Source organism: Pan paniscus, chromosome 2 (assembly GCF_029289425.2).
Source record: "Pan paniscus chromosome 2, NHGRI_mPanPan1-v2.0_pri, whole genome shotgun sequence".
Taxonomy (NCBI): domain Eukaryota; kingdom Metazoa; phylum Chordata; class Mammalia; order Primates; family Hominidae; genus Pan; species Pan paniscus.
The window spans coordinates 122,678,563-122,706,522 of record NC_085926.1 but is presented as its reverse complement, the minus strand read 5'-3'; the positions used below and the strand labels follow the sequence as shown (position 1 = coordinate 122,706,522).

Genomic DNA, 27,960 nt, shown 5'->3' with positions numbered 1-27,960 from the left:
AAGTTGCAGTGAGCCGAGATCGTGCCACTGAACTCCAGCCTGGGCGACAGAGTGAGATTCTGTCTCAAAAAAAAAAAAAAAAAAAAAAATCCTAGGCATTCCTCTGAGTCATTAGAGAACAGTGGGCCATCAGCTGAAAAGGGTGGGGAAATGGCTGATCCTGTGCCACTTCCTGCAGGTGGGCCCCAAATGAGAAGGAATGTGAGTGTGCTGGTGCAATGAGCACCAGGACGGCCCTCACCCTGCCCCTGCTCAAACACCAACTTGAATGTGGGCTTTCTCTTTATTATTAATGAAGGCTTACCTCCCCTCTACTAATGACAGTTGGGACAATTATGTGGGATCCTTAAGCAAATACCCAAATGGAATCTTAGACCTCCTAATTGTGAAGTCAGTCACAGGAAGCTGTCACTTGTGTTACCACTGGTCCATAATTGCTGGCTAGGGGAAAAAATGAGCCCAAACCCCAACTCCGGTTGTTGAAATAACAGCCAGATACTAGCTCAGGAGCTGACATATAGTCACCTTCCCCTTCCCCACCTTCCCCTCTTTGGAGAGTGAGCAATGGCAGTTCTGGGAACCAGCCCATGTGGATACCTGGACTATCACTTTTAGGCCGGAGATGGAGGAGAATGGCTAACAATTAGATATTATTTGGGCAACACATTAGACAGAGAATACAGGACACAAGAAAAGCTGTGCTGACTTTAGCCTCTTGGTGCCCTAGAATTTTTGTCTTACTGCAATTAGGCTGGGCACAGTGGCTCACACCTGTAATCCCAGCACTTTGAGAGACTGAGGCAGGAGGATCGCTTGAGCCCAGGAGTTGAGACCAGCCTGGGTAACATGGCAAGACCTCATCTCTACAAATAATAAAGAAATTTAGCTGGACATGGTGGTGCATGCCTATAGCACCAGCTAATCTGGAAGCTGAGGTGGGAGGATCACCTGGGAGGTCGAGGCTGCAATGAGCCGTGATCTCACCACTGCACTCCATCCTGGGCAACAGAGTGAGATCCTGTCTCGAAAAAAATTAAAAAATAAATAAAAGAATAACAAAGCAGTCTAGTCCCACGGAGAGATAGGAAGGATCCTCAAATGTGGAAGACCCTAACCCAGACAGGACTGTGGCTGTCTAACAAACACCAGTCTCAAAAAAAGCAAGCTTAAGAATGAACTTATAGTATCAATGCAGTGATTACAAATTACTCAATATTTCCTAAAGACCATGAGAACTCCAGAACCCATTCTTACACAGGCCCTGTGGAAGAATCCAAGCAGGAATAATTGGATTATTTCCAGCCAGTGACTTTCAGGAGGACCACGTATCTTCAATGTCTTCACATTGTATCTGAAAAATGTATCTGAAGCACTCAAACACCAAGTCTACTCAAATACGCTTCCCAAGCAGCTTTTCTGTACATCTCTGCTGCTTCCAGATGATCAGCTGCTGAGATTATGCCACGACCTACAATGATGATATCGGAACCTCGTTTGCCAATAACTTCTTGTGGGCTGTTGTACTGTTGGCCAAGATTATCTCCTGCAAGAAACACAAAAATTGTTGTTTCACATAATACAAAAATCAGAAAACCTGTCACATGACTTCTCTGAAAAAGTATCTAACCAGCTTTAAATAAAAACATGTCCCTACTTTCGTTCCCCTTTTGTACAGCAACTGGGTAAAAACAGGAGCTGAAGAGACTCACTGGGTAGGCCAGAGACGTCAAATGGAGAAAGATGATCACCAACTCCTTTTCAATGGTAAAGTTTATTTTATTTATTTATTTATTTATTTTTATTTATTTTTTTTTTTGAGACGGAGTCTCGCTCTGTCATCCAGGCTGGAGTGCAGTGGTGCTATCTTGGCTCACTGCAAGCTCTGCCTCCCAGGTTCACGCCATTCTCCTGCCTCAGCCTCCCGAGTAGCTGGGACTACAGGCGCCTGCCACCACGCCTGGCTAATTTTTTGTATTTTTTAGTAGAGATGGAGTTTCACCATGTTAGCCAGGATGGTCTCGATCTCCTGACCTCGTGATCCACCCGCCTCAGCCTCCCAAAATGTTGGGATTACAGGCGTGAGCTACTGCGCCCGGCCCTATTTATTTATTTTATTTATTTTTCTGAGACAGAGTCTTGCTCTGTCACCCAGGCTGGAGTGCAATGGCACAATCTCAGCTCGCTGCAACCCCCGCCTCCCAGATTCAAGCGATTCTCCTGCCTCAGCCTCCCGAGTAGCTGGGATTACAAGCGTGCACCACCACGCCCGGCTAATTTTTGTATTTTGAGTAGAGACAGGGTTTCACCATGTCGGCCAAGCTGGTCTTGAACTCCTGACCTCAGGTGATCTGCCCACCTCGGCCTCACAAAGTGCTGGGATTAGGAGCGTGAGCCCCCGCACCCAGCCTTATTTATTTTATCATTATTTTTTCACGTAATTTTTTTCCAGAAGCATAAATTCAAGTTGCCCTAAATATTCACCCCCTCAATGTCAAATTTTAGATCATCTGTAGCTTAACAATATATTTAAAAAAAAAGTAAAACTCATATATTGCCAAGAAAGGTTCAATATCAAAAAAATACAATAAAGATTGGCCTCACAATTGAAGAAAATTTTAGCACACATCTTAGAATCACCACAAGGCACTGCTGAGCAAGTCTAACCTGACCACTACCATATACAAGAACCCCATCAAGTGGTCACACAGACTATCCATAAATCCGAATCCTTAAATTTTGCTTTTTTATTAAATTCCGCTGTTCCAGAAGCATTCTGTTAAATGGCTTATTATCTTCCAAATCCAAGATACTTTAAGTATTCTTAAAAGCCTAGACCCTAACTATAATATCTAGTCAATTATTAGGGCTTACGAATAAGGGCTTATAAGTACAGAGTGTTTACTCTGTGCCAAGACATTGTGTTAAATATTCTATATGTTATCTCATTAAAGCATCTTGATTACCTTATGAGGTCAATACTGTTATCATCCCCATTTTACAGACAATTAGACTAAAAGAAGTAAACTGACTTGTCCAAAGATACATAGTTACCAAAGGGCTCATTCATTATTGTTCTAGACTAAGAAGGCTTTTCTTAAGCAAGTGTATAATAACATGCAAAGTTTTATTTTGCCTGCCATGGGTAAAGAAGCATTTTTGGAAGAGCCACGACCAGTGACCAGATTTACCTCCTGCTTCCAACTGAACTCCTGGAGTCAAGTGAAGAAATTCTGGTTTCATGCTTACTCGGGAGCCAGAAATAAAACCAACAACAAATTCAGAGTGCTCCTCAGCCATTCTAACCTAAATGGAATGTAATAGGACATATTATAAGAAAACAGTTAATCACACAGAATAAAAGTAAAAATATGCTCTATTTTTTCAAAACTTAAAAAAAAAAAAAAAAGACATGAGGTCTCCCTATATTGCCCTGGCTGGTCTTGAACCCCTGGGCTCAAGGGATCCTCCTACCTTGGCCTCCCAAAGTGCTGGGGTTACAGGTGTAAGTCACCATGCCTGGCTTATGCTCTATTATCTAGTTAGAAACTTTGCTGTATTATAGATGCCTTTTCTCATTCCATATATATAAAGTTACTATATCTGAAACAGGTCATCTTAGATAGAAACCATAATAAAACACATCTGCTTCATTAAGACTCTGAGATGACCCTTTCCCTTCCCTTCCCGCAATAAACCATACGTAAAGCAGAAATCCTATACTATATGCATCTAAAATCAAGATGCTGCATAATTTCTTATTTCTAATAATGCTTGGTGACCCACCTACTTCCAAAAAGGATTTGAGGCGAGTACTCTAGAACATATTATAATGGTATGAAACCACATTCAAGGCTTACTGACTATCTACAGATGGGGTACTCCATATCCAAAGGCAGCTGTCATGTAAAGAACAGCTACGCTTTCAAGAGCTAAAGAAATCTCACCTCTACCACTTTCCCTCTTCTGTAACATCAACTGGTCTCCCCAATTTCTATACTATTATCTCACATTCATAAAAGTCTCTTTAGAAGGTCTGACTAGCTTTCTGATTCGGTAGGTACTTTCCCCGAGACGTGACTCCCATACTTCCCTTATTTGATACTTCCCGGAGACCAGACTCAGTACCACCACTGCACTCCAGCCTCGGTACTTCGAGACCTGAGACACACATTGATACATTCATTCTTGCCACCAAGTACTACTGCCAAGAAACAAGTCATGTCTTGTCCTTGAGCCAGACCCAGACTCCCAGAATGCCAAATATTAAAACTGACTCATGGCCCCTGTGATTTTGAGACTTGGGAAATCAGACATTTATAGTCAATTCAGGGATAGGGTTAAAACCTGACTGTAGGGCCATATGAGTTAAGTCTCCAGATAGTCTGAAATAATATGAAAAAATGGAAATCCTTTACTTCTAGAATCTTCACATGGGGATTCTCTTGGGGATTTCATTTTTTAAAAAATCATGGGGATTTTCTTGGGGCTTTTTATTTTTAATTTTTTTTGACAGGCTCTTACTCTTGCCCAGGCTGAGGTAAAGTGGCATGATCATGGCTCCCTGCAGCCTTGAACTTCAAGCTCAAGCGATCCTCCCACCTCAGCCTCCCAAGCAGCTGGGACTATAGGCACGTACCACCATGCCTGGTTATTTTCTTTTTCATTTTTTTGTAGAGACAAGATCTCACTATAACGTCCAACTCCTGGCCTCAAGCAATCCTCCCGCCTTGGCCTCCCAAAGTGCTAGGATTACAGGTGTGAGCAACTGCGCCCAGCCCCCCATGGCAATTTTTTTAAAGTAATATTATATTCTAAAATATCTGACAAGAATAAGAGAAAGCCACTGCACGTGGGCTGCTGTCATGGGAATGTGCATCTCTGTAGGACTTGGGAGATTCTGAGAAACTGCATGTCTGGGAAGCTCTTCTCATCTTCTCTCAATTCATGGTAAGATGAAAAAGACATTATCTTAAAGTCCTGGTAGATTTAGTAAGTGTTTGTTTGACTAACTATCTGGGTCTCAAAGTTTCTCTTGGAGTATAATTCAAATTCCTGAAGTGTCCACTACATGATATAAAATGCTATTAACTATCAAGGAATTCTATCCAACTAGTATTAATATACTGTCACACTAACAAGAGCTGGATTATTTTTTGGCAGAGGTTCCAGAGACGCCAGATTAGGAGATATCTTCTTGCCCTATAGCATGCAGCATAGCAGCCCCTGCCCCCTCTCACCCAGTCCCCCCACCACTTACCGCTGCTCTAGTGTAGTCCCCAGTGGCCAGGGAGCCGGTGGAGCTCATTTCCGCAATAAGGAGGCACCCCCGATGCAAAGGCAGGCCCACTTCTTGCAGGCCTTTCACAACTCCTGAGCCTGGCACCACGTGAGCATTTACTAGATCTGCCCAGGAAGCTATTTTAAAGATACCTCCTAAGAAGAAGGGGGAAAAAAGATATTTGCTGATTTTCAAACAAAACCTCTAACCTCTTGTCCAACCAACCAACTACAATATGAAAGAATCTCCCAGTAACATGTTAATGAGAGAATCAAACTCTTCAGGAACTTTAGTGATTATCAGCAGACCCATGGTTCCATCTGTGAAAACTGTATCTGTTATTCAGGTAAGTAGCTGGGTGAGAGATCACAATGAGAAAAAACTTTCAAGGTCTGCACTTGGCTTATCTGGAACACTAACAGGACTGTTTTTCCTTGAAGGCTGAAGCTCATGACCACAAATAAAGCTCATGCTATTAGAAAGGGACTCCAGTGAAGACAAACATTTATTGATGTCAAGGATAACATTTAAAAATTCCTCTTGAAGCTGGGCATGGTGGCTCATGCTTGTAATCCCAGTACTTTGGGAGGCTGAGGTGGGCAGATTGCTTGAGTTTAGGAGTTCGAGACCAGCCTGGGCAACATGGCAAAACTCCATCTCTACCAAAAATACAAAAAAATTAGCTAGGTGTGGTGGCGCATGCCTGTGGTCCCAGCTACTTGAGAGGCTGAGGTGGGAGGATCACTTGAGCCCAGGAGGTGGAGGTTGCAGTGAGTCAAGATTGCACCACTGCACTCCAGCCTGGGCGACAGAGCAAGACCCCATCTCAAAAAAAATAATAATAAAAATAAAATTCTTCTTGAAGATGACAAGTTTTCACTCTGCAGGGGTCTCTCAGCAGCTTTACTATCGCTCAATATTTCTACGTGTTCCTTAGATCTCCTTAGCTATCTAATTTCAATAGGCAACTATATTCCTTTTAAAAGCGGACAGTAACAAGCCTGATTTTCAAAAAAACTCTATGCAGAGCTGAAGAAAGTTTGTATAAAACTCTTATGTCAGTCAATCAGCTAAAGTAAGCTAGGCAATGTGATGAGGGCAGGACATCTTAAGCACATGAAGAAGTCACTTAAAGACAAATCTATTTTAAAGAAATAGCTTATGAACATGCATACATTAAAGAAAAGTTACCTCAAAGATGCCTACAAAAAATGTTATATAACACAACCAAATATCTGTTACCAGGTTAAGTGAAAAATGCATTAAATATAGTCTGATCACACAGTTGTAAAAACATAGACAGAAATTTGCATAGAATAGGCAGTAGAACTAAGCATTTTTCTCAACCAACACATGCACTACTTTGAGTCCCTATTTGATATAAGAAAAATCTTTAAATAATGTTTATCAATAGAACTTTTTCTGCTACAAATAAATCTTACCATTTTATATTTCTTTTTCATTGTTTCCTTTATGTGAATTTTCATTCAAAACATCATATTCTGCCAAGGACATCTGTCAAATTTGCTTGCCCAGACACATACCCTTCTTCTGGTACTAGCACATCCATTTTCTTTAAGGAAATTATCCCTGCCTGGTTCTTATTTCAAGAAGGTCATACAGAGTTAACAACCTCACAGTTGCAGAGCAAATTGCCCAGGCTAGTTAATGAAGGTATTCTACATCCCAAGCTAGAGTGATTGGTTTGGGGTGAGCATGCAGAGTATGCCTACCTGAGAAAGAAGTCAACAGAGAAGAAAGCAGAGCTGAGAGATGGAGAGAAAGCAAGTCATGAAGATATCACTTGAGCTCCTGGATCCAACCACGCTTGACAGCCTGCTCTATGAATGGACTTTCAATGACATGAGCATTTCCTTTTTCTTCTTCAGTTTAAGCTGGATTTCTGATTCTTGCAGATTCCTGAATAATACACTTACCTTCATACTGCTTTTTCACTGTGTTTCCTATATCTGCAAACTTCCGGTCTTCAAATATCAAGAACTCATGGCGTTTTGCCAGAGTTATCAACTCCTTCATCACATCCAGAGTAAAATCATTCAAAATATCTACATGAGTCTTCAGCATGCAGATACTAGGTCCTAAAGCATCTGCTAGCTGCAACAGCTCTCTGGCCTCTGAAACATCAGCAGATAGACACAGATTGGTCTCCTTCTTTTGCATAAGCCTGAGAAGCTTCGATGCAACTGGGTGGATCCTGGGCAGCTCTGCACGTGCACCGAAGCTGAGTTCTTTGGGTGCTTCCTTTATAGAAAGGGGAGAACCATTATGATTCGCTGCCACAAAGACATTCTCCTGAATAAACCTCTTCACTCTCCCAACTGTCTCAGCATCAATTTTTTTCTGCTGCTCGAGAATCTCCAGCATTTTGGACAATGTACACACTGAGTGGAGGCGGATCCCGTGCGTCTGCAACTTGTCCTTGCCTCCCTGCTCTCTGTCCAACAGCACTATGGCATCAGTGACCTTCAAGCCCTCCTTCTGAAGAACCTCAACAGTTTCCAAAACACTAGATCCACTGGTGACAACATCTTCAATGATTAAACAGGTTTCTCCTGGATTAATAGTTCCTTCTACAAGACGCTTAGTTCCTAGAAAAGAAAAAATTTTGCTGATTCCAAATTTAAATATGTATGTATATGTGTGTATATATGTACACACACTCTGTATACAAAACTTGCCAGTTACACATACAGTATATGTGTATACCAATTCTGTATACCAAACTTGCTAGTTGCACATACAGTATATTTATGTATAAAGCCAACTCTGTATACCAAACTTGCCAGTTACACATACAGTATATTTATAGTAAATCAAGTAAATTATTTCACATTATAAACACTGCTTAATGTGTTTTATGATCAAATTTTCAAATAGAGAGGTTTTTTTTTTACTTTAAAAAAATCTGTTCTATCATAGAGATGAGGTCTCACTATGTTGTCTAGGTTGGTCTTGAACTCCTGAGCTCAAGTGATCCTCCCGCCTCAGCCTCCCAAAATGCTAGGATTATAGGTGTGAGCCACCACGTCCAGCCTAAATACAGAGTTTCTTACAGCAAGATCACCTAGATCAAGGAAAGTTATGAAACAGAATAATCTAGTATCATGAATGAAATAATTCCTTTTTCCATCAAAGTATTTTAAGTTCACTATTCAAGATCAGCCAAATAATTGACTTTTTGAAGATACAAATTCAGAAGGAAAAATATTCAGCAATCATTTAGACCCATTACTACAATCTAAAGAATTATATAATGCAATGTGATTAAATATATACTTCTCTACCCAAATCCCACTAGACTATTTTCAGATAATCTACAAAATGTAAATAACTTGGGCTGTAGACTTTAGACTCATCAAATCCTTTCCGCTTCTTGAACAACTGGTAAGTTTAACTGAATCAACTTAAGCTAGAACACAAGACTGCAAGTATTTATAGTATATTTAAAAATGCATAATTTCATAGAAACATTTTTTAAAACATAAAATAAGAAAATAGAAATAAGAGTTTTCTTATGGGTAGGGATTCATACAGTTTTTTTTTTAGCTCAGAAAGTCTCAGCTGGGTGCAGTGGCTCACACCTGTAATCCCAGCACTTTGGGAGGATAAGGCAGGAGGACGGCTTGAGACCAGGAGTTCAAGACCAGCCTGGGCAACAGAGTGAGACCTTGTCTCAAAAAAACAAAAAACAAAAACAGAAAAACTAACACTGCCTTTACGCCACAAAAACTCAACTAGTATGTTTCTTTTTTTTAATCATAAAAATTTTTAGAATGCATCTGTAGAAGAAGGATTTGTTTTAAAAAAAGTAACAAAACACTAATAAACCAACATAAACAAAAAAGCCCATTAATTCCTTACTATCATTAAGATTGCTTTTCAGGTTTTATTTATTTATTTTTTGACAGTCTTGCTCTGTCACCCAGGGTGCAGTGCAGTGGCATAATCATAGCTCACTGCAACCTTCAGCTCCTGGGCTCAAGGCATCCTCCTGCCTCAGCCTCCCATGTAACTGTGACACTCAGCTAATTTTGTATTCTTTTTTTATTTTTGTAGAGACAAATGTTGCCAAAGCTGGTCTCAAACTCCTGGGCTCAAGCTATCCTCCCACCTTGCCCTCCCAAAGTGCTGGGATTACAAGTGTGAGCCACTGTGCCTGGCCAATTTTCAGGGTTTTTTTTGTTTGAAATAGGGTCTCACTTTGTCGCCCAGGCTGGAGTGCAGTGGCGCAATCTCAGCTCATTGCAACCTCCACCTCCTGGGTTCAAGCGCATCTCCTGCCTCAGCCTCTCCAGTAGCTGGGACTACAGGTGCATACCACCACGCCCAGCTAATTTTTGTATTTTTAGTAGAGACGGAGTTTTACCATGTTGGTCAGGCTGGTCTTGAACTCCTGACCTCAAGTGATCCGCCTACCTCGGCCTCCAAAAGTGCTGGGATTACAGGCGTGAGCCATGGTGCCTGGACAAATTTTCGGGTTTTAAAGCAAGTCACCTGATAATCTATTGCCATGAACCCACAAAAATATCTCTCTGAGGTGTTTACACTGCTTTATGAGAGTAATTTTATCCATGGATTACTTTTCATGAAGTTTAAATACAAACATACTGGGAAAGTATGTGCTGTTACAACATTTTGCTGATGAGGGAAGGGCTGGTAAAAAAAAAAAAATGTTGGAGTTTCATAGATACAGTACCAAAAAAAGCACTTTTCATTTCCTAATCAATACAAAGCATTTCACCCCAAGTCTAAAAAAAGGAAGGTGACTTATAGTAACAATTATAAATTCTACAAGCAGTAACAACTTAAAGAACTCAAGATGACTCTGGTAAAACATTAGTGCACAGAAGCGGAAAAATTCTAAGAGTATGATGTAACAGATTAATTAACTTCATGCTTTATGTTACTTTTATTTTACCATAATCCTTTGTTTCTTTCCTTCTAATAAGCATTGGAATTTGATTGGTTGAACAGATAACTGTAGCCAATGGCAAAGCTGTATAAGGCACTCCACACACGGTGTCAAAACTGATCCCTGCATTTTGGGCAGTTTGGAATAAAATATCTGCAACCTGTAAGAAAATGAACACATAAACAATGTTTTATTGTAACTATTTTATTTTATTTTATATTTTTTATTTTTTGAGATGGAGTCTCGCCCTGTTGCCCAGGCTGGAATGCAGTGGTGCGATCTCGGCTCACTGCAACCTCTGCCTCCCAGGTTCAAGTGATTCTCCTGCCCCAGCCTCCCAAGGAGCTGAGATTACAGGAGCGCGCCACTACACCCAGCTAATTTTTTTGTATTTTTAGTAGAGATGGGGTTTCACTATGTTGGTCAGGCTGGCCTCGAACTCTTGGCCTTGTGATCCACCTGCCTCGGCCTCCCAAAGTGCTGGGATTACAGGTGTGAACCACTGCGCCCAGCCTATTGTAACTATTTTAAATAGTGTATAAACATGTAACAACGTAACAGAAAAGACAGTAATAAACTAGTGGGGGTAAGTCTCAAACTTGATTGGAGAAAAAAAACAAATGCCTTTTTATTACCCTCTCCATAAACCCAGTACACAAATATAAATCTAAAAACACAAGAATGAATCTATTCAACCAGACTCAGAATCTGTTCTGAAGGCAACCTGAGATGTGCTGGGGAAGCTCATGATGTTGACCCCAAAGACTAAGGACGATCCCGACTTCCTGGTTTCCTCAGTAACCCATTAGGCTGAGTATCTAAACCTATCATCTTTTAGTTATATATCCTGAAAGAAGCCTTCAATTAGGAAGTTTCATAAATACAGACTATTGTGTGAATTGCTATTTTATAATCTCTTTTTCCACATAAATCATCATATTTTAATGTTAGGATACATATTCCCACCCAAGACCACCTCATTTTTTTTTTTAAAAAAGCAAACAGTCACTGAGTTGCTTTGTGAACTAGATCATAGGTTTATACCAGTACTTCTAAAAAGTAAAAAAACAAACAAACAAACAAAAACTATGACTATTTTAAGTTGCAGAGAATGTAATTTCTAGTACTAAAAATATTAACATATTATCTTAGAACTGTTTTATCACTCTTTTTAAGGAATAAACTTGGAATACAAATGCTAGTGACTGGATATCCACCATCTCCATTTAAAAAAACAAAACATGAAATTGCTGGACTATGAAAAGTTTAAAATTTTTTACATCTTTTTCCAACTCATATTTTCACTCCACTGTGTCCACAGAATTTTATTCTAAAGTAATATATGATTATACTTGAAAAGCTTTTACTGATCCCTCTGTCATACTTGTCTATATGTATGTAAACTGAAATTTAAAATGGTAATTAAAAAAAAATTTCCCATGACCATAAGTCTCTAGATGTCAAGAATTCTTCTGTAGCTCTCTCAGGTCCTTACTTCCAAGATGACAAAGAAAAGAAAGGAACAATGATCGTGCCAAAAAGGGCTGTGGCCAGTAGTGGCACATACTATGTCCGATGCATGCCCAAGGAAAAGACCATTAAGAAGCTCGTTGTGCAAAACATAGTAGAGGCCGCAGCAGTCAGGGACATTACTGCAGTGAGCAACTCTGCCTCCTATGTTCTTCCCAAGCTGTATGCGAAGCTACATTAAGGTGTGAGTTGTGCCATTCACAGCAAGGCAGTCAGTAATCCATCTTGTGAATCCCACAAGGACCAAATACCCCAATCTGATTTAAACCTGTGGGTGCTGCCTCATGACCCTCACCAAAGCCCATGTAAGGAGCTGAATCCTTAAGGACTGAAGAGAAACTATTCTCTTGAGGAAAAGAAAATGGAAATTGTACTTTTTAAAGAAGAGAATTCTTCTGTATATCATTAAATTATTACAAGCATATGATTAATTAAAACATGATTTGCAAATTTTGACAGAGAGATAAAAACAGATTTGGAAAATGCATTTTTAGTGAGTTAATGCTACCTTTCCTCTCCAATTACTTTATGTACACTAATGTGTATATAGTACTATAGTCAAATATCACTTATTATCACTTATTAAGGGAAGTTAGAGTTTAGCATAAATTATATTGCTTTTTGGGGTGTAAATACTGAGAAATTCTATTCGCATAAGATGTGAAAAGAAGTTTTGTTATACCCAAGTCTCTCCATGTTTTGAAGTCCTCCCCAGTTAATCACCAAAATACATACACACACACACACACACACACACACAGACACACACACACACACACACACACCATGATCTAGTTATCAAAAAACTTTTTCTGTCATTTATCAGCTGGCTTATTAAAATAAATCAATTTTTCCCTAGAAAATCCTTAGTAATTCTCCACATTGCTAAGATACACCATAGCAAGATTCTGGATGGTGAGAAGTTAATAGTCCAAAGTACCGCAACCTTAATAGTCCAACCTATCTTCAATACTTTTTACAATAACCACACAAAGTGGTCCCTAGTGAACATAAACCCTTAAGTGGGCTGAGGAAACTTATATGTCTTCTTGATAGAACTTTCTGCAATGATGGAAATGTTCTCTATCTTTGCAGTCCAATATGATAGCCACTGGCCATATATGACTATTTAAACTTAAAAATTCATAATGCTCAATAGTAACACGTGGCTAGTAGCAAACTGTATTGGAAAGCATATTTACGGCCCTCTACTCAGTGTGGTCTGCAGTTTCAGCTGGCACTTTGTTAGAAATGCACAACCTCAGGTCCAGTCTCAGAGCTACAGAACTGGATTCTGCATTTTAACAAAATTCCCAGGTAATTCATATATACTCAAAGTTGAGAAGCACTGTATTAGAAACCTCTAATTTGTACAAAAATTTTCCTTATATTGACTAAAAACCTGCTTTCCCAATATGTCCACCTTCTAGTCTTAATTATTGCTTCTGGCCGCACAGTGCAAAATTCAACTCCCCTTTCCAAACAGCCCTTCCAAGTGTGGACCTTAAAGGAAGAGGCTGAGGCAAAATTAATATGAGTAGTTGCCCTGACTATAGGCTTCGATTACAGTAGTTACAAGTGGATTTTTAAAGCAAAAGAAGGGGCAGTTCCTATATTCACCAAGAATTTGCATTGAAATAACAGGAGGTAGCCCGGGGGTGGCACCAGGCATTTGTAGTCCCAGCTACTTGGGAGGCTGCCAAGGCAAGAGGATCTTTTGAGGCCAGGAGTTTGAGACGAGCCTGGGCAGTATGGTGAGACCTCCTCTCTATAAAAAAAAAAAAAAAATTTAATTTGGTGGGCATGATGGCAAATGCCTGTAGTTCCAGCTACTCAGAGGTTGAGGTAAGAGGATCTCTCTCTCTCTTTTTTTTTTTTCTGAGACAGTCTCCCTCTGTTGCCCAGGCTGGAGTGCAGTGGCTCAATCTCGGCTAACTGCAACCTCCTGATTCTTCTGCCTCAGCCTCCTGAGTAGCTGGGATTACAGGTGTGCACCACTATGCCCAGCTAATTTTTGCATTTTCAGTAGAGACAGGGTTTCACCATGTTGGCCAGGCTGGTCTCGAACTCCAGACCTTAAGTGATCCACCCGCCTCAGCCTCCCAAAGAAAGCCTCCCAAAGTTGGGACTACAGGCATGAGCCCCTGTGCTCACCCGAGGCAGGAAGATCTCTTAAGCCCAGGAGTTCCAGGCTGCAGTGAACTATGATCACAGAGCTGCACTCCAGCCTGGGTGACGTAAGAGAGATCCCATCTAAAAAATAAATAAATAAAATAATAACACAAGCGATTGATTAGCTATACATTGTTCTTTGTATCACAAATTCCAGGTACATTAAGATAATGGGGGAGGCAGCTAGTCAGGGACAAAATTCCTTTAAATAATTGTCCTGGGGCTGCATAGGGGAGTATGGTTGAAGTCTCTCTGGGCTCTGATAAATTTTGTATACATCACAGAGTTCTGGTTGTTCTATTTTCCTTTTCTCACCAGTAATTTCCCAGCTACTGAATTCTCTGCCTACCCACGTTTTCCCGGTCTATTTGTTTGTTTTTTGAGGGCAGGGTCTCACTCGTTGCCCAGGCTGGAGTGCAGTGGCGCAATGACAGCTCATTGCAGCCTTGACCTCCCAGGCTCAGGTGATCCTCCCACCTCAGCGTCCCAGGCGTGCGCCACCACACCCAGCTAATTTTTTGTAGAGACGGGGTCTCGTCATGTTGCCCAGGCTGGTCTCGAACTCCTGGGGCTCAGGTGATCTGCCCACTTAGGCATCCCAAAGTGCTGGTATTACACTCATGAGGCACCACGCCCGGCCGCAAGTCTAATTTTCTTAGAGTTAAATATACAGAATTCATTCAAGTGTGCTTCAGTGCCAGAAAGGGTTCCAAACTGGGTTTCCCGACTTTTGCAAAACACGTGTCTAAGCGTGTGGGTCAAAGAACAGATGACTCTCGAGGAGCCCAACCCCTGGCCTCTGTGCTTCTCATGCTTACTCCCCAAACCAAGAGTAGGGTCGGTCTGCCTGCTTGGCTCTTTTGCTCTCACTCACGGCCCAACTCCTGTCACCCTCTTCCATTTCCTTGTCCTCTTTCCCGCCACCAAGCCCTGTCCTTTCCCTTCCTAGGCCAGCACCTGACTCAGAAGACGCGGTCGAGACACGATGCCCCGCAGATCGATGTAGATGGGGGAGGAGAGCCCGCTCTTCAGCACGAAGTCCCCAAACTTGAAAGCCTGCACGTCGTACAGACCCGTCACCAATGGCCCCAAAGCTGCACGAGCGGCCGCCATTGTCGCGCGCTGCCTGTTTGCTTCAAACTCCCAGGCGCCCCGGGCCTCCGGCGCCCCGATGACGTCGCCCGCGAAGTCCCGCCTCTTCCGCCTGCCTCGTCTGCAGCTTCCCGGGCTTGCTGCACCCGTGGGTTTCCCCGGGCCCAAGGGTCAGGTGGATGGTAGCGAACCTAGCGCCAGTTTGTGCTTCTCCTGGTTTCTTCTGGATGGGGTCGCTGGGGTTCAAAGCCCAGAACAGCTAGATTGACTGTAGGATCATGAAGTCCCACCTTTCATGAGAGTTTGCATAAATCCTGTCCATTTTTTAATAGCCAATGCCTTCTCGACTAGTTCTCTTAATTATCTCTACTCCTTGGCCTAACATGTTATATTTGCTAGTTATTAGCCACGATTTACCCCCCATGTTTCTCCAAATAGAATATAAGTTATCAAAGACAGGGACCTTTACTCAATTCTTTTATTAACTTCATAGCATCTAGTACGTGACAGTTTCATAGCAGTTTGCACATAGGAATATATAGCACTTAGATCATTACAGTATTCATTACCTCTTTTGTCTGTACTCTGCTTCCTGGAGGAGTACTTTTTTATTTCCTTTGGCATACCTCAAATGCTCAGGTAATAGGTGTAGAAAAGGTAAGGGAGGGAAGGAGGAGAGTTAGAAGACGGTTAATTGATTGGTATCAGGGTTATCCAGGAGGATAATATTGCTAGACAATCTGAAAATCCAAACATATTTGGTCTTTACAAATAAATCCCTTAAAGAAATAATCAATAAATAATCTGTACAAATAAATCCCTTCTCCATTGTGTATATAAAGCAATACTTTATTCTAGCTTAAGGAAAATAACCCTTAAATTCACATAAAGAATGAAACCTTGTCATTTGCAGCAAGGTGGATGAACCTGAAGGACATGATGTTAGTGAAACAAGCCAGGAACAGGAAGATAAATACCAAATGTTCTCGCTCATATGCAGAAGCTAAAAAAGTTGATCTCATGGAGCTAGAGAATAAAATAGTAATTACTAGAGGCTGGGAAGGGTAGGGGGTGGTTAAAGGACACAAATTACAGCTAGATAGGAGGAATAAGTCCTAGTGTTCCATAGCACTGTAGGGTGACTGTAGTCAATAATAATTTACTATATATTTTAAAATAGCTAGAAGAGGGGCGTTTGAATGTTCCCAACACAAAGAAAGGATAAATATTTAAGGTGAGGAATATATGAATTACTCTGATTTGATCACTGTACATTGTGTGTATTGAAATAGCACTATGTACCCAATAAATGTGTACGATATCATGTGTCAACTATAACAAATACTTTTTTAAAAAAGAGGAACAGATAAGGCATAGCTGTATTGTGCACTACAAAGAACATGAAGTTTCAAACCAAAACATTTGGATTTTAGTCCCATTCTACTTACTGGCTGAGTGATCTTTGGCAATGCATTTTGAGCTATATGAGTCTCAATTTTCTCAAAAATAGAATGAAGAAGCCGGGCACGGTGGCTCACGCCTGTAATCCCAGCACTTTGGGAGGCTGAGGCAGGTGGATCACGAGGTCAGGAGATCAAGACCATCTTGGCTAACATGGTGAAACCCCGTCTCTACTAAAAATACAAAAAAATTAGCTGGGCATGGTGGTAGGCGCCTGTAGTCCCAGCTACTCGGGAGGCTGAGGCAGGAGAATGGTGTGAACCCGGGAGGCAAAGCTTGCAGTGAGCCGAGATCGCATCACTGCACTCCAGGCTGGGCGAAAGAGCCAGACTGCGCTCAAAAAAAAAAAAAAAAAGAATGAAGATAATAATATTAACTTTCTCCAAAAATCACTATGAAGATTCAATAAGATAGTTCACTCAAAAACACTTGATAAAAAGTTGGTAGAGCTGAGTGTGGTGGCTCATGCCTGTAATCCCAGTACTTTGGGAGGCCGAGGGAAGTGGATCACCTGAGGTTGAGAGTTCGAGACCAGCCCAGTCAACATGATGAAACCCCGTCTCTACCAAAAAATACAAAAATTAGCCGGGCATAGTAGCACATGCCTATAGTCCCAGCTACTTGGGAGGCTGAGGCAGGAGAATTGCTTGAACCCCGAGGGGGTGGAGGTTGCAGTGAGCCAAGATCATGCCACTACACTCCAGCCTGGGCAACAGAGACTCTGTCTCAACAACAACAAACAAACAACAACAACAACAACAACAAAAAGCAGAGGAACATAGATTGTACCAATTCATTTTGTGTTCTCCATTTCATTTACTTAGGCTGGGTAAAGGATCTTGGCTTTAACCAATATTTAGTCTTACTATTTTAGGTATTTACCCTAAAGAGTTTCCATGAATGTAAAATTTCATGCAGTAGTTCAATCTAGAGCCTTTTCATGGACCTAGCTCTATATTGCTTACTGAATCCCTTCTATATTCTACTCTGATATCTATTTTAGACTGAGCTTGTGGCGTTCTGATTATCATTTGTATTAGGGCTTTTGCTAATATTCCATAACTATATTGGTGATTCCTCTGAACCACTCCCCTTCAAAAAAATACAGGCTGAGGTACTGTTATTTAATTATTTATTATGGTTTGACCTACACTATACACACACAGAGACACTGAAACACACACATACACATTTATTTTAAGTTATGTTCTAGGGCCAGGTCAGTGGCTCATGCCTGCAATCCCAGCACTTTGGGAGGCAGAGATGGGAAGCCCAGGAGTTTGAGACCAGCCTGGGTAACATGACGAGACTCTGTCTCTTCAAAAAATAAAAAAAATTAGCCAGACATCATGGCACACACTTGTGGTCCCAGCTACTGGGGAGGCTGAGGCAGGAATATCACTTGAGCCTGGGAGGTTGAGGCCACAGTGAACTGTGATCATGCCACTGCAGTCCAGCCTGAGTGACAGAGTGAGACCCTGTGCCAAAAAAAAAAAAAAAAAAGTTATCTTCCAGTGAATGTCTCAGTGACCTTGAACAATCACCTAGATTCTGTGACTCAGTTTTCTCTAATCCAAGTAAAATAACTTACTTCATAAGAATTTGTTGGGATTAAATGAAATATTAATTACAAATGGGCTTCATAAGCTATATAGGTGCTAAAATACATACAAATTCTAGATTTAAAAAAAGCCCATAATGGGCTTATGATTTTAACTCATAAACCTGATTCTGATTTCATTTCTAATATTCTTTATTATCTATATTTTCTCAGGAGATTGTGCTGATGAGCCAATGTGAAGAGCCCATGCTTTTGACAAGTGTTTCTCATTACAAATAAATGCAATAAAATCTTAATGAAATAGAAGCCAAATGTTAAAACATGTTTTTGTTTTCTTGGCAAAATAAGCTAATCAAAACACTTTAACACTCTGGCTAATTGACAGTATACCATGAATCAGCCTCATTTGCACTTGGGTGGCACATTTAAACTTTCAAAGCCTGATCATATCTGCATAGGCTAATCCAAATTGCTGGAGTCCACACCAGAATGTATAAACTTGTGAGATCCAGCCCGAAATACCCTCCAAATAGTCTAACAACATTATCACCTGAAATACCAGTATGAAATTAACAACAACCTGAGGCTTTTTTTTTTTTTTTTTTTGAGATAGGATCTGGTCTCACTTTGTTGCCCAGGCTAGAGTGAGGTAGCATAATCACAGCTCACTGTAGCTTCTACCTCCCGGGTTCAGATGATGCTTCCACCTCAGCCTCCCAAGTAGATGGGCCCACAGGCATGCACCAACACACTCAGTTAATATTTTTAAAACAATTTTTTAATATGTGGGGGGTTAGGGGGACGTGGGTGTCTCCTTATTTTGTCCAGGCTGGTGTCAAACTGCTGGGCTCAAGAGATCCTTCCACTTTGGCCTTTCAAAGTGTTAGGATTTACAGGTGCTAGCCACCACACCTTGCCCTGAGGTTTCCTTAGCATTTTTGGGTAAATGCCTTAGAATACTCTAGGGCACAAAATTGTTGCTTTCTCTCTAAAATCCTGGTCCAAACATGTTGTAATAATCCTGTGATATTTTTACCTTTTCAAAGTCTTTCATATATTTGGAGAAAGAAAAAAATTACTCTTTTCTTTGAACAAAGGTTTAATTAGGAAAAAAGAGACAACCATATAGTATCTTTAGTATAGTATATTTATAGGAATGCATAACATGTGAGATGTACATTTTGAAGTTTCATCCATAACTTATAACATTTACTGTAGCAGTAACAAGACAGCAGGTCATCACTTTACAACATTACACATGAGTGATTTTGACTTACAAATAAAATATTTACAACCTACCTTTACAAAACGACATTGTGTGCATACAAAATGAACAACAGCAGAAAAATTTAAAAATAATAAAATAACCAAAAACCCAGAAGATACACTTAAGGCAGACCAGCAAGACACTGAAATAATTAAGGCTGTGGAATTCTTCTGCACCTTGAAAATATAGAGCTATTTATCAATACTGTGGAGTGATTTTAAATCAATTGTTACAAGCCTGATGGAAGTATGTACTTATATGTATATGTGTGATGGTCCCTATAGGGAAACCTGTCCACTTATGAATAAGGCCCTTTGTCTGAATGGCCAGTGAAGCCCACTCCAAATTCTCAAAAGACTTGAGGGGGGCAGGGGTCACTCAAAACCAAGAGATGCCAATACAGTTTGCAAATCAACTATTAATAGTTCAAATATAAAGATAGTTATAAGTCCAGATAAACAGAATAAACTAAATGATGGCCCCTTTATGTTTCACACTTTGTTAGTTTGGCTTTGTGGATGTCAAAAGACAGCAAATTAATTCCAGAATGAGTAGAATTCGTCTCCACAAATTAGCCCTAATGGTTTTGAATGGCCCTAAATGGTTTTCCATTAGAAAAATTGACCCACCTGGGCTGTCTGCAAATGGATAGATTTCTGCATATGAGCAATAACATATACATACATATTATACACTATATACATGTACAGATGTACATATATCCGTATTTTCCAACAGTTTGCACTTTGATCACTACTGTTCTCTGAACAGGATCTCATTATGAAGAGTATGTTTAGTTTTTTTTAGTCTTCATATTTGTTCTAACTACTAGTTTTACTCACCTTCCCCATAGAGTAGGCTGAAGTTTGGCAGAAACAGAAGTAAAAGCACCAGGGTCAGAAAAATCAAACATAGAGTTGACAGATATGGCTTAAGTTAGTAAGAGAAGATGTATGTCTTGTTAACTTCAGATTCGTAGCCACAGTCTTTGAGGTCATAGTAACAGTCTCTGTAATACTCCAGAACATGGATTCAGTTTTTGATGGAAGTCAGGTATTGATGGAAACTCATATGATGGCCATCCCTGGGCCAACAAATTAGCTCGGTTAAACTAAGCCTCAGGAGTTGGCATTCCAAGAATTGTTATTTGCATTTCTTCTACCATGCTTCCTTTTCTCAGCTAACCTCACTATCTGAAATAGCAGTTATCTAACTAATGCGTTATCTTGATCATTTGAATAAAAACTAAATCTGAACACATTTTAGAATCTCACAGCAAAGGGGCACATTTCTCACAGAAAAATGCAATAGCCTGTGCGTATTAATTTCAGGCTTATCATAATGTCCCTCAAAGACAAAAAGTTGTCTTAGAGTGATTGCTTTTTCCTCTCCTCTAACTTCTTCATATTTATTGAAGATGAGGAAGAAATGCCTTTCATAGAAAATATGTTTTATGATAATCTGTATTCTACTACTTCTGCTTAAATTTTTTATGTGAGTAAATTTCCTATTAAAAACATTTAGTGCTATAAACAAATTTCAGCCCTTTTTAACCCTTTAGAATTAATGAAACAACTGAGAGCCTTAATATTTTTAGAAAATAAATATTAACATAGTAGCTTTCCTTTTCTTGATGGAGCGTGTGTGAGCTCTGTTGTCTCTAAGCCCACCATGGGTTTAATCATTCATCATCAAATCATCCCTAGGCTTTAAATAGTGAAGAAAAATCAAGGTGCAGTTTTATAAATAAATTCACTGAAAGGTCACATATTGCGTTTGTCTAACCCAGACTCCACAGAGGTGCGACCCAGGAGAGAAAGGAAGAAGGTCTACATTCCTCAAAACTCATCCAGCACAATTCATTGACCACACTGAATAAGGACATGGTGAGTTTGAACTTTGCCCTACTACAAAGACCTCTTACGTACAAAATTATTTCCTCCTGTATTAAATGCATGGGACAAAGTTTTAGTTAATGCAAAATTTAGTTTATATCATATTTGCTCCCTCATATTCTCACAAATCTAAATTGCCATGCTCTTCCACAGAGGCAAGAAAAAAGTAATGCCTAACTCGTGGGCTCTAATCATGGAGGTTATGGGATAGCAAATATGCAACTCCTAAAAGACCTAACCACCTAAAAAAAAAAAAAAAAATTCAAGGTTTGTCCTCCAAAAATGAGCAGTCCAATTCATTTCTATGCATTTAATTTGCCTGTGCATTTAATTTGTCTCTTAGATTCCTGTGAGGTTGTGAAAAATAAATTGTGGTATGAGAAGATGTTTTCTTCTCACTTCTGCCCTCCCAAGTGAAGAAAGTGGTTGTTGGGTTCTTCTCTGTCCTTTTTTCCAGAGCATAAAGCTTGAGAAGGAAGGTAGCAGTTGCTTTCGAGGGCATTTTACTCTTCGCATCTGCCATAAGAAATACTGGAGAAAACGACTTATGGACATAAGACTTCATCAGCTCTCCTAACCCTTTTTGGTAGACAAGGTCTTAAATGATTGAAATTATAGGCTAAGACCAAATAACATTTAGACAAAGAGCACCTGATACTTCCAACTGAAAGCAATTTACAGAATTTAATCTCATGAGTTTATAATGGGTATCTAAAGACGTGAATATTGAAAACCTGGAATGTTCAAAGTTACTATCAATAAAATTCTTAGCACTGGCAGTGTGTAGCACTTAAAAAAAAATCAAAGTATTTTATAGATGTCCCCACCAAGGTTATTTCTCAACATTCCTGTAAGATTAATGTCCTCCCTCCTTCCCCATCCCCCAACTCCCATTTTACCAATGGGGACATTTGGGGAAGGAAAAACAAAGACTTTCTGTAAGAAAAGATGAATCAGGAATAGCTGAGATTGAAACTCAAACATTCCTGGTCCCACCCCTATATTCAGATGTTTTCATTTACAAGATATTTTAAAGTAAAGAAAAAATGCTGCAATATCAGTACATCTAAATGCAATGAACTTCTTTATCTCCCATCCTCCCCTCTGAAAGGCACTACTATTTATAAAGGCTTTGTGGACCACAAAGCAGTGAAGCTAGCTTTCTCCTCTGCTTCCTCTACTCCCCCTTACATTGTTTATGGCTGAGAGAGACCTGAAGGATATCTCCAACATTACCATTTTTTTTCTTAAAAATTTTACCACATTCAGCTATAAGTGGATACATATCTATTTAATTTGAAACAAATGTAAAAGATGTAGGAAATCATTATATTAATACTTCTTAAAAGTTATTATGGGTTGTCCCTGATCTTTTCATTCTGTCTGTATCCCACCCTTACAAAACAAAACAAAACAAAACAAAAAGCTCAAAACCCTATGCAATGAATATAAGCCAAGCAAGAAACTTGTGACCTTGACCATTGTTTGTTTTTCCCATTTCAGCTGAAAGTTCACTCCCACTGTGAACTACCATCATAATAATAGCAATGGACCATTTTCTCTTCCCTCCTCTCTTCTTTACTACCAAGTAATAAATCTCTCCACCAAAACAGGAACAAGAGTGGCCCCTGATCCTTCTTCCCTAAGCACGGTTGCCCTCAGAGCAACCTAAAGTACATTCCCCAGGCTCATCATCATCTGGGATTCCTTGTTATTTCCAACTTGCTGTGGAGAACTCTTGAACCAAGACTACTCTCTTATCTCTGTTGGGAGGGACCAGGAGCTTTGCAGACAGGGAGCCTCCCTGTTAGTTTCCCTCTGTTATCAAACTGTATAAAATATACCCCCTTTCTCTTGGGGCCTCTATTAAGTTCATTCTAGTCTAATGATTGTACCTTGGCTCCAGTTAACAAAATCATCCTACTTTTCATTTCTAGGTCCCTCCTTTCCTGTCTTCTCACTTCCCAAATATGTGTACTTGGGGGAATTCCATGCAACCCCACATCTGGATCCTCCCAACTCTGTTGTAAAAGCTGATATGAAAGCTTGGGGTCTGTCTAACATTCTGTCAACTGCCCCCATAACATAATTTCAAAAATACCCTCCTTGTCCCCCACCTGCCGTGGTCTGCACACCATTGTTCTGGGCCCTGGCCTTCTCAAGCAGAAACTCAACTTGTTATAAAAACTCAGAATGGCTCAGCAGGGGGATCTTGATTCAGGTCATCCACAGTGGACAGAACAGAACTTGCCAAGCTGGACTTTATGGATATTGGGAATCCTCAGAGCCTACAGTTTGTCCCATGACAAACCCTATGGGCCAGGCTTTCCTTTTTTTTCGAGACAGAATTTTGCTCTTATTGCCCAGGCTAGAGTGCAGTGGTGTAATCTCGGCTCACGGCAACCTCCGCCTTCCAGTTTCAAGCGATTCTCCTGCCTCAGCCTCCCAAGTCGCTGGGATTACGAGTGCCCGCCACTACGCCCAGATAATTTTTTTGTATTTTTAGTGGAGACAGGGTTTCACCATGTTAGTCAGGCTGGTCTCGAACTGCTGACCTTGTGATCCACCCGCCTCGGCCTCCCAAAGTGCTGGGATCACAGGCCTGAGCCGCCGCGCCTGGCTCAGGCTTTCCTCTTTTATGCTGTATACCATAATGAAGACATGTTTATTGAAAGGGTTTTAGTAAACATGTTTACTAAAAGGATTTTTAGTAAATATGTTTTAAATTTTTTAAACACAATGAAAACATGTTTACTAAAATTTTTTTTACTAAATATGTTTTACATTTAAAAAAATTTTAGTAACCATGTTTAATGTATGTTTTAAATTTTTATGTATTGTATCATAGAGTGTTTGTAAATACATAAAGGTCCAAATGAAGACTATAGGGGTTAGTCGAGAGACCTCTGAGGGAGTGAGGCTTAATGACCCAGGGCCATTTGAAAATTAAGAAACAAATACAGTCGGAGTCGGTTTCCATATATTTGGTTAATCCCGAAAATACTAAGTGCTATCTAGTCTTATTGCTTATACTTTCCATTAATTTATCAATCTATAATCTTGGATGGGATGAGGTGGAGGGCGAATGAGGAAGTTGTCTTTGAAACCAATGGAAAAAAAAAGATGATGATTTTTAATTTTACATTTTCTCTGTGGGAATAAGTGTTTTTTATATGTTAAAGTTCAGGCTTAGTTTCCACCATTTCTTTTTCATTTAGATAGGTTTGTAGTTCTATTCATCCTTCATAAATTCTCTTCTTGCACTTCTGTACTGCGTGATTTTAATTTTCTCTATCCCATTATAGGAGAGAAGCAACACCATTAAACCTGATTTGAACAAACACTTGAGTTACATTTTTAAAATCTTACTTGTATAATCGCAATTTTCAACACACATTCTAGAAAACTAAGGGTGGATCATGTACAAACACAAAAAACAAGCTCCCTCCCTCCAAAACAAATGAACAAAAATAAAGAAAGAAAACCCATGAAATGCCCAGGTTTAATTTTTTTTTCCACCAGAGGGAAAAAGAGCAGTTAATAATAATCTTGTATGGAGAATATACACCAGAAAGCAGCATTGGCCTCAAAGTACAATTAGTCCTTTTAGTTCAGAGAACTATCAGCGGCTGCGTGGTGACAGGTATTGCAATCTCAGTTAGAACTTAATGCTCTGTTAGGGTGATGTATCAGGTTTTGTTCCATGGCTTTAAAAAGGACTTAGAACCAGGCCTTTAAAAGGCCTATATGGCTGCCTCCTTTTAGTAAGCACCCCTTAGCTTCAATAAGGAGTTAGAAATAAAGCCAGCCAACTTTCTGAAAGATGGTATTCTACAGCTGTAGAAGAAATCAGAAAGTGTTGGTACGTTGTTCATAGGAACTGTAGGAAAGGTTTTCATTTGCCCTTTTATATGAACCTCTTGTATTTGTTTACTTATTTCAAACCTGGTGTAGACACAAAAATATCCCCGCAGCTCATACTGTATTTGAATTTATTTCCTGGCAGGCTTTCTTTCCAGATTAATTCTGAGCTGCCAGTGAATTTGCGGGTAGCGTTTCATATACAGAAAGAACCTATCTTAATCAAATAACCTGTGATTGACAGAAAAAATTTTCTCATTCAAAAGGGCAACATTGCTTTCTCTTAATGCACAGGTTCTGGTAAAAGATTTCTATACAAGATCTATAAAATGCTCTAAAAAACTTGTCATCTAATTGTGCTTAGTCAAAACAATGTAATGATTTGGTAAATAAATTACTGTCTTAACTGGAGCACTCAAAATTACTTGTGATTGATTTAATATATATATCTCTATATTAGAAAACTCTGAAACCTGAATGGGATATATTATACTGTATGTGTGTATCTATCCTATTAAGAAACTATATCTAAGTTATCTAAACCAGAATAGTTGATATACATGACATCTCCATTAAATAGAACCTTTTGCTTAAAATTTCAGCAAAGCCAGAGATCTTTTATACTCTTGTGAGCTTAAGGTTTGCCCAGTTAACCACTCATTTTGGAAGATACAGTTAAAATTTCATAACAGCTAATATTGTTCTTATCTTTGCCCTTCTTCTGAACACTTCTGTGACCCTTTGCCTCTTTATTTCTTCAGAATGACCTTCTGAAAAGCCCCTGGATTTAGGGTGACTTTTACTGCTGCTCAGACCCTGAATAACCACTGACGAGGTTTAAGAGGTGCATCTCTCAATTCAGAGAACCGCACGGAGTGAAATGATGAACAGAATTATTTACAGTCACATTCAGTCTTGCTTTGGTTCACACTGCACGTCTATGTGAAACCACAGGGGCTGGGAGATGGCTACGTCCCTTGGTTCACCCGGTTGACAATGTAGCTCTTGACATTGGGAATAGGCCGCACGTCATTCTGGTGCTTGCGACGTTCTATGAAGCATGCTAGGCGGGAGGTGTCCAGGGGGATCTTAGAGTAGCTGCCATTATGGGGCTGCAGCCATGGATGCTGCAAGCATGTGGCTGCTGTGGGCCGCCTCCGAAAATCTTCCTGTAAGATCACATTGATGAAATCTCTGGCAGCATTGCTCACACCACAGAAGTATTCATGGGGGAAGCTGAAATCCACCCTGCATACGTTGATACATGTCTCCTCTTTGCTCTCATCCAAGAAGGGGGAGACCCCACTCAGCATGACATATGTCAGAACCCCGATGCTCCAGATGTCTGTCCCCAGGGAGACGGGGATGCCTTGAATGACTTCTGGGGCAGCAAACTCAGGGTTCCCCAGCAGGTGGTGAATGTGGAAGTGACCCGAGATCTGGACAGCATCCTCCAAGTCAATGAGCTTCACTCGAGGCACTGGAATCCGTAGGTCAATGAGCAGGTTTTCAGGCTGCAGAGATCCAAGGAAACAGGGAGAAAAGAAGGGAAGTTTAGGCCTCTATTTTGACTACTCAAAAGACCTCATTAATTCAAACACAGTTATGCTATTCTTTGATAAAGCCTATGGTGTACAGAAAATTCCCTCTGCACTATGGAAACTGCATAGGAGACTTCAAACTATCATTTTGATCTTACTACACTTTGAGTTTGGGTGGTAATTCAGAGAAGTTGTTTGACATTGAAAATCATGTTTTCTTAACTACATTGCTTCTGCATTGAATCAAGGAAATAATAAATTACTCATTTTGGTGAACAGGGGCTTCTTTTTGAGAAGCATGGAAGAGAAGGTGACGTTTGTTGGCTTACTTCTATGAAGTTAGATTAGGTAGGTAGAACTTCCCTACCTTCTCTCACACCAGATGTCATTGTGGCTCTGGCATATTCTCATTAATTCATGGATGATACACTTAAATTGTGTGACAACCCAGATTCTCTTTAATAGTCATAATGGGGAGGCCGGGCACGGTGGCTCACGCCTATAATCCCAGCACTTTGGGTGGCCAAGGCGGGTGGATCACAAAGTCAGGAGTTCGAGACCATCCTAGCCAAGATGTTGAAACCCCATCTCTACTAAAAATACAAAAAAATTAGCCAGGCGTGGTGGTGGGTGCCTGTAATCCCAGCTACTCAAGAGGCTGAGGCAGAGAATTGCTTGAACCTGGGAGGTGGAGGTTGCAGTGAGCTGAGATCATGCCACTGTACTCCAGCCTGGGCGACAGAGCGAGACTCCATCTCAAAAAAAAAAATAGTCATAATGGGATGGATGTGTTGGCTCACGCCTGTAATCCCAGCACTTTGGGAGGCCAAGGCGGGCAGATCACTTGAGGTCAGGAGTTCAAGACCAGCCTGGCCAACATGATGAAACCCTGTCTCTACTAAAAATACAAAAATTAGCTGGGTGTGGTGGTGAGCGCCTGTAATCCCAGCTACTCGGGAGGCTAAGGCAGGAGAATCGCTTGTACCTGGGAGGCGGAGGTTGCAGCGAGCCGAGATCGCACCACTGCACTTCAGCCTTGGCAACAGAGTCAGACTCTGTCTCAAATAAAAAAAAGTTATAATATTCTACTCTAAGTAAATAAAATGAATTTGAATTTATATTCCTTATGAGTAATGACTGGTAAGTTGGACTTGGCCATTTAAGGTATTCCCTGCAAGGTTGCCACTTCTTTTTTTTGAAGGGAGTCTCGCTCTGTCGCCCAGGCTAGAGTGCAGTGGTGCGATCTCGGCTCACTGCAAGCTCCGCCTCCCAGGTTCATGCCATTCTCCTGCCTCAGCCTCCCAAGTTGCCGGGACTACAGGCGCCCACCACCACGCCTGGCTAATTTTTTTGTATTTTTTGTATTTTT

General features: G+C 40.4%; 2 protein-coding genes across 17 annotated transcripts in view; both read right to left on the bottom strand.

The window, feature by feature from the left end:
• Positions 1-264: 264 nt before the first annotated feature.
• On the bottom strand, positions 265-15,106 carry UMPS (uridine monophosphate synthetase). Of its 2 annotated transcripts, XM_055110367.1 has the most exons (7): positions 14,871-15,008; positions 13,896-13,994; positions 10,218-10,371; positions 7,216-7,887; positions 5,258-5,433; positions 3,189-3,303; positions 265-1,543 (listed from the first exon to the last, which is right to left on the bottom strand). In XM_055110367.1, exons 3-7 carry the CDS (start codon positions 10,249-10,251, stop codon positions 1,374-1,376), a joined length of 1,167 nt encoding a protein of 388 aa, XP_054966342.1. In that variant the 5' UTR covers positions 10,252-10,371; positions 13,896-13,994; positions 14,871-15,008; the 3' UTR covers positions 265-1,373. The 2 variants fall into 2 exon arrangements, with proteins under 2 accessions (XP_054966342.1, XP_003825265.3); XM_003825217.4 differs by lacking the exon at positions 13,896-13,994 and having other exon boundaries at positions 14,871-15,106.
• Positions 15,107-19,153: 4,047 nt separating this feature from the next.
• The window catches only part of KALRN (kalirin RhoGEF kinase), a 692,638-nt gene continuing 683,831 nt past the window's right edge, over positions 19,154-27,960 (bottom strand). For all 15 annotated transcript variants that reach the window (XM_034957211.2, XM_034957212.2, XM_034957221.2 and 12 more), the window contains one exon: positions 19,154-26,564. In XM_034957211.2, coding sequence (XP_034813102.1) covers positions 26,019-26,564 — 546 coding nt within the window. In that variant the 3' untranslated portion in view covers positions 19,154-26,018. The remainder of the gene's footprint in view (positions 26,565-27,960) is intronic.

Coding starts and splice junctions, on each gene's coding strand:
- UMPS (XM_003825217.4), bottom strand. CDS start 15,026: ATGGCGGCCGCTCGTGCAGCTTTGGGGCCATTGGTGACGGGTCTGTAC. Junction 7,888..10,217: donor GAAAGAAACAAAGGATTATG/GTAAAATAAAAG, acceptor TTTCTTTTCTAG/GAACTAAGCGTCTTGTAGAA. Junction 1,544..3,188: donor AGTTCAGTTGGAAGCAGGAG/GTAAATCTGGTC, acceptor TGTTTCTTGCAG/GAGATAATCTTGGCCAACAG.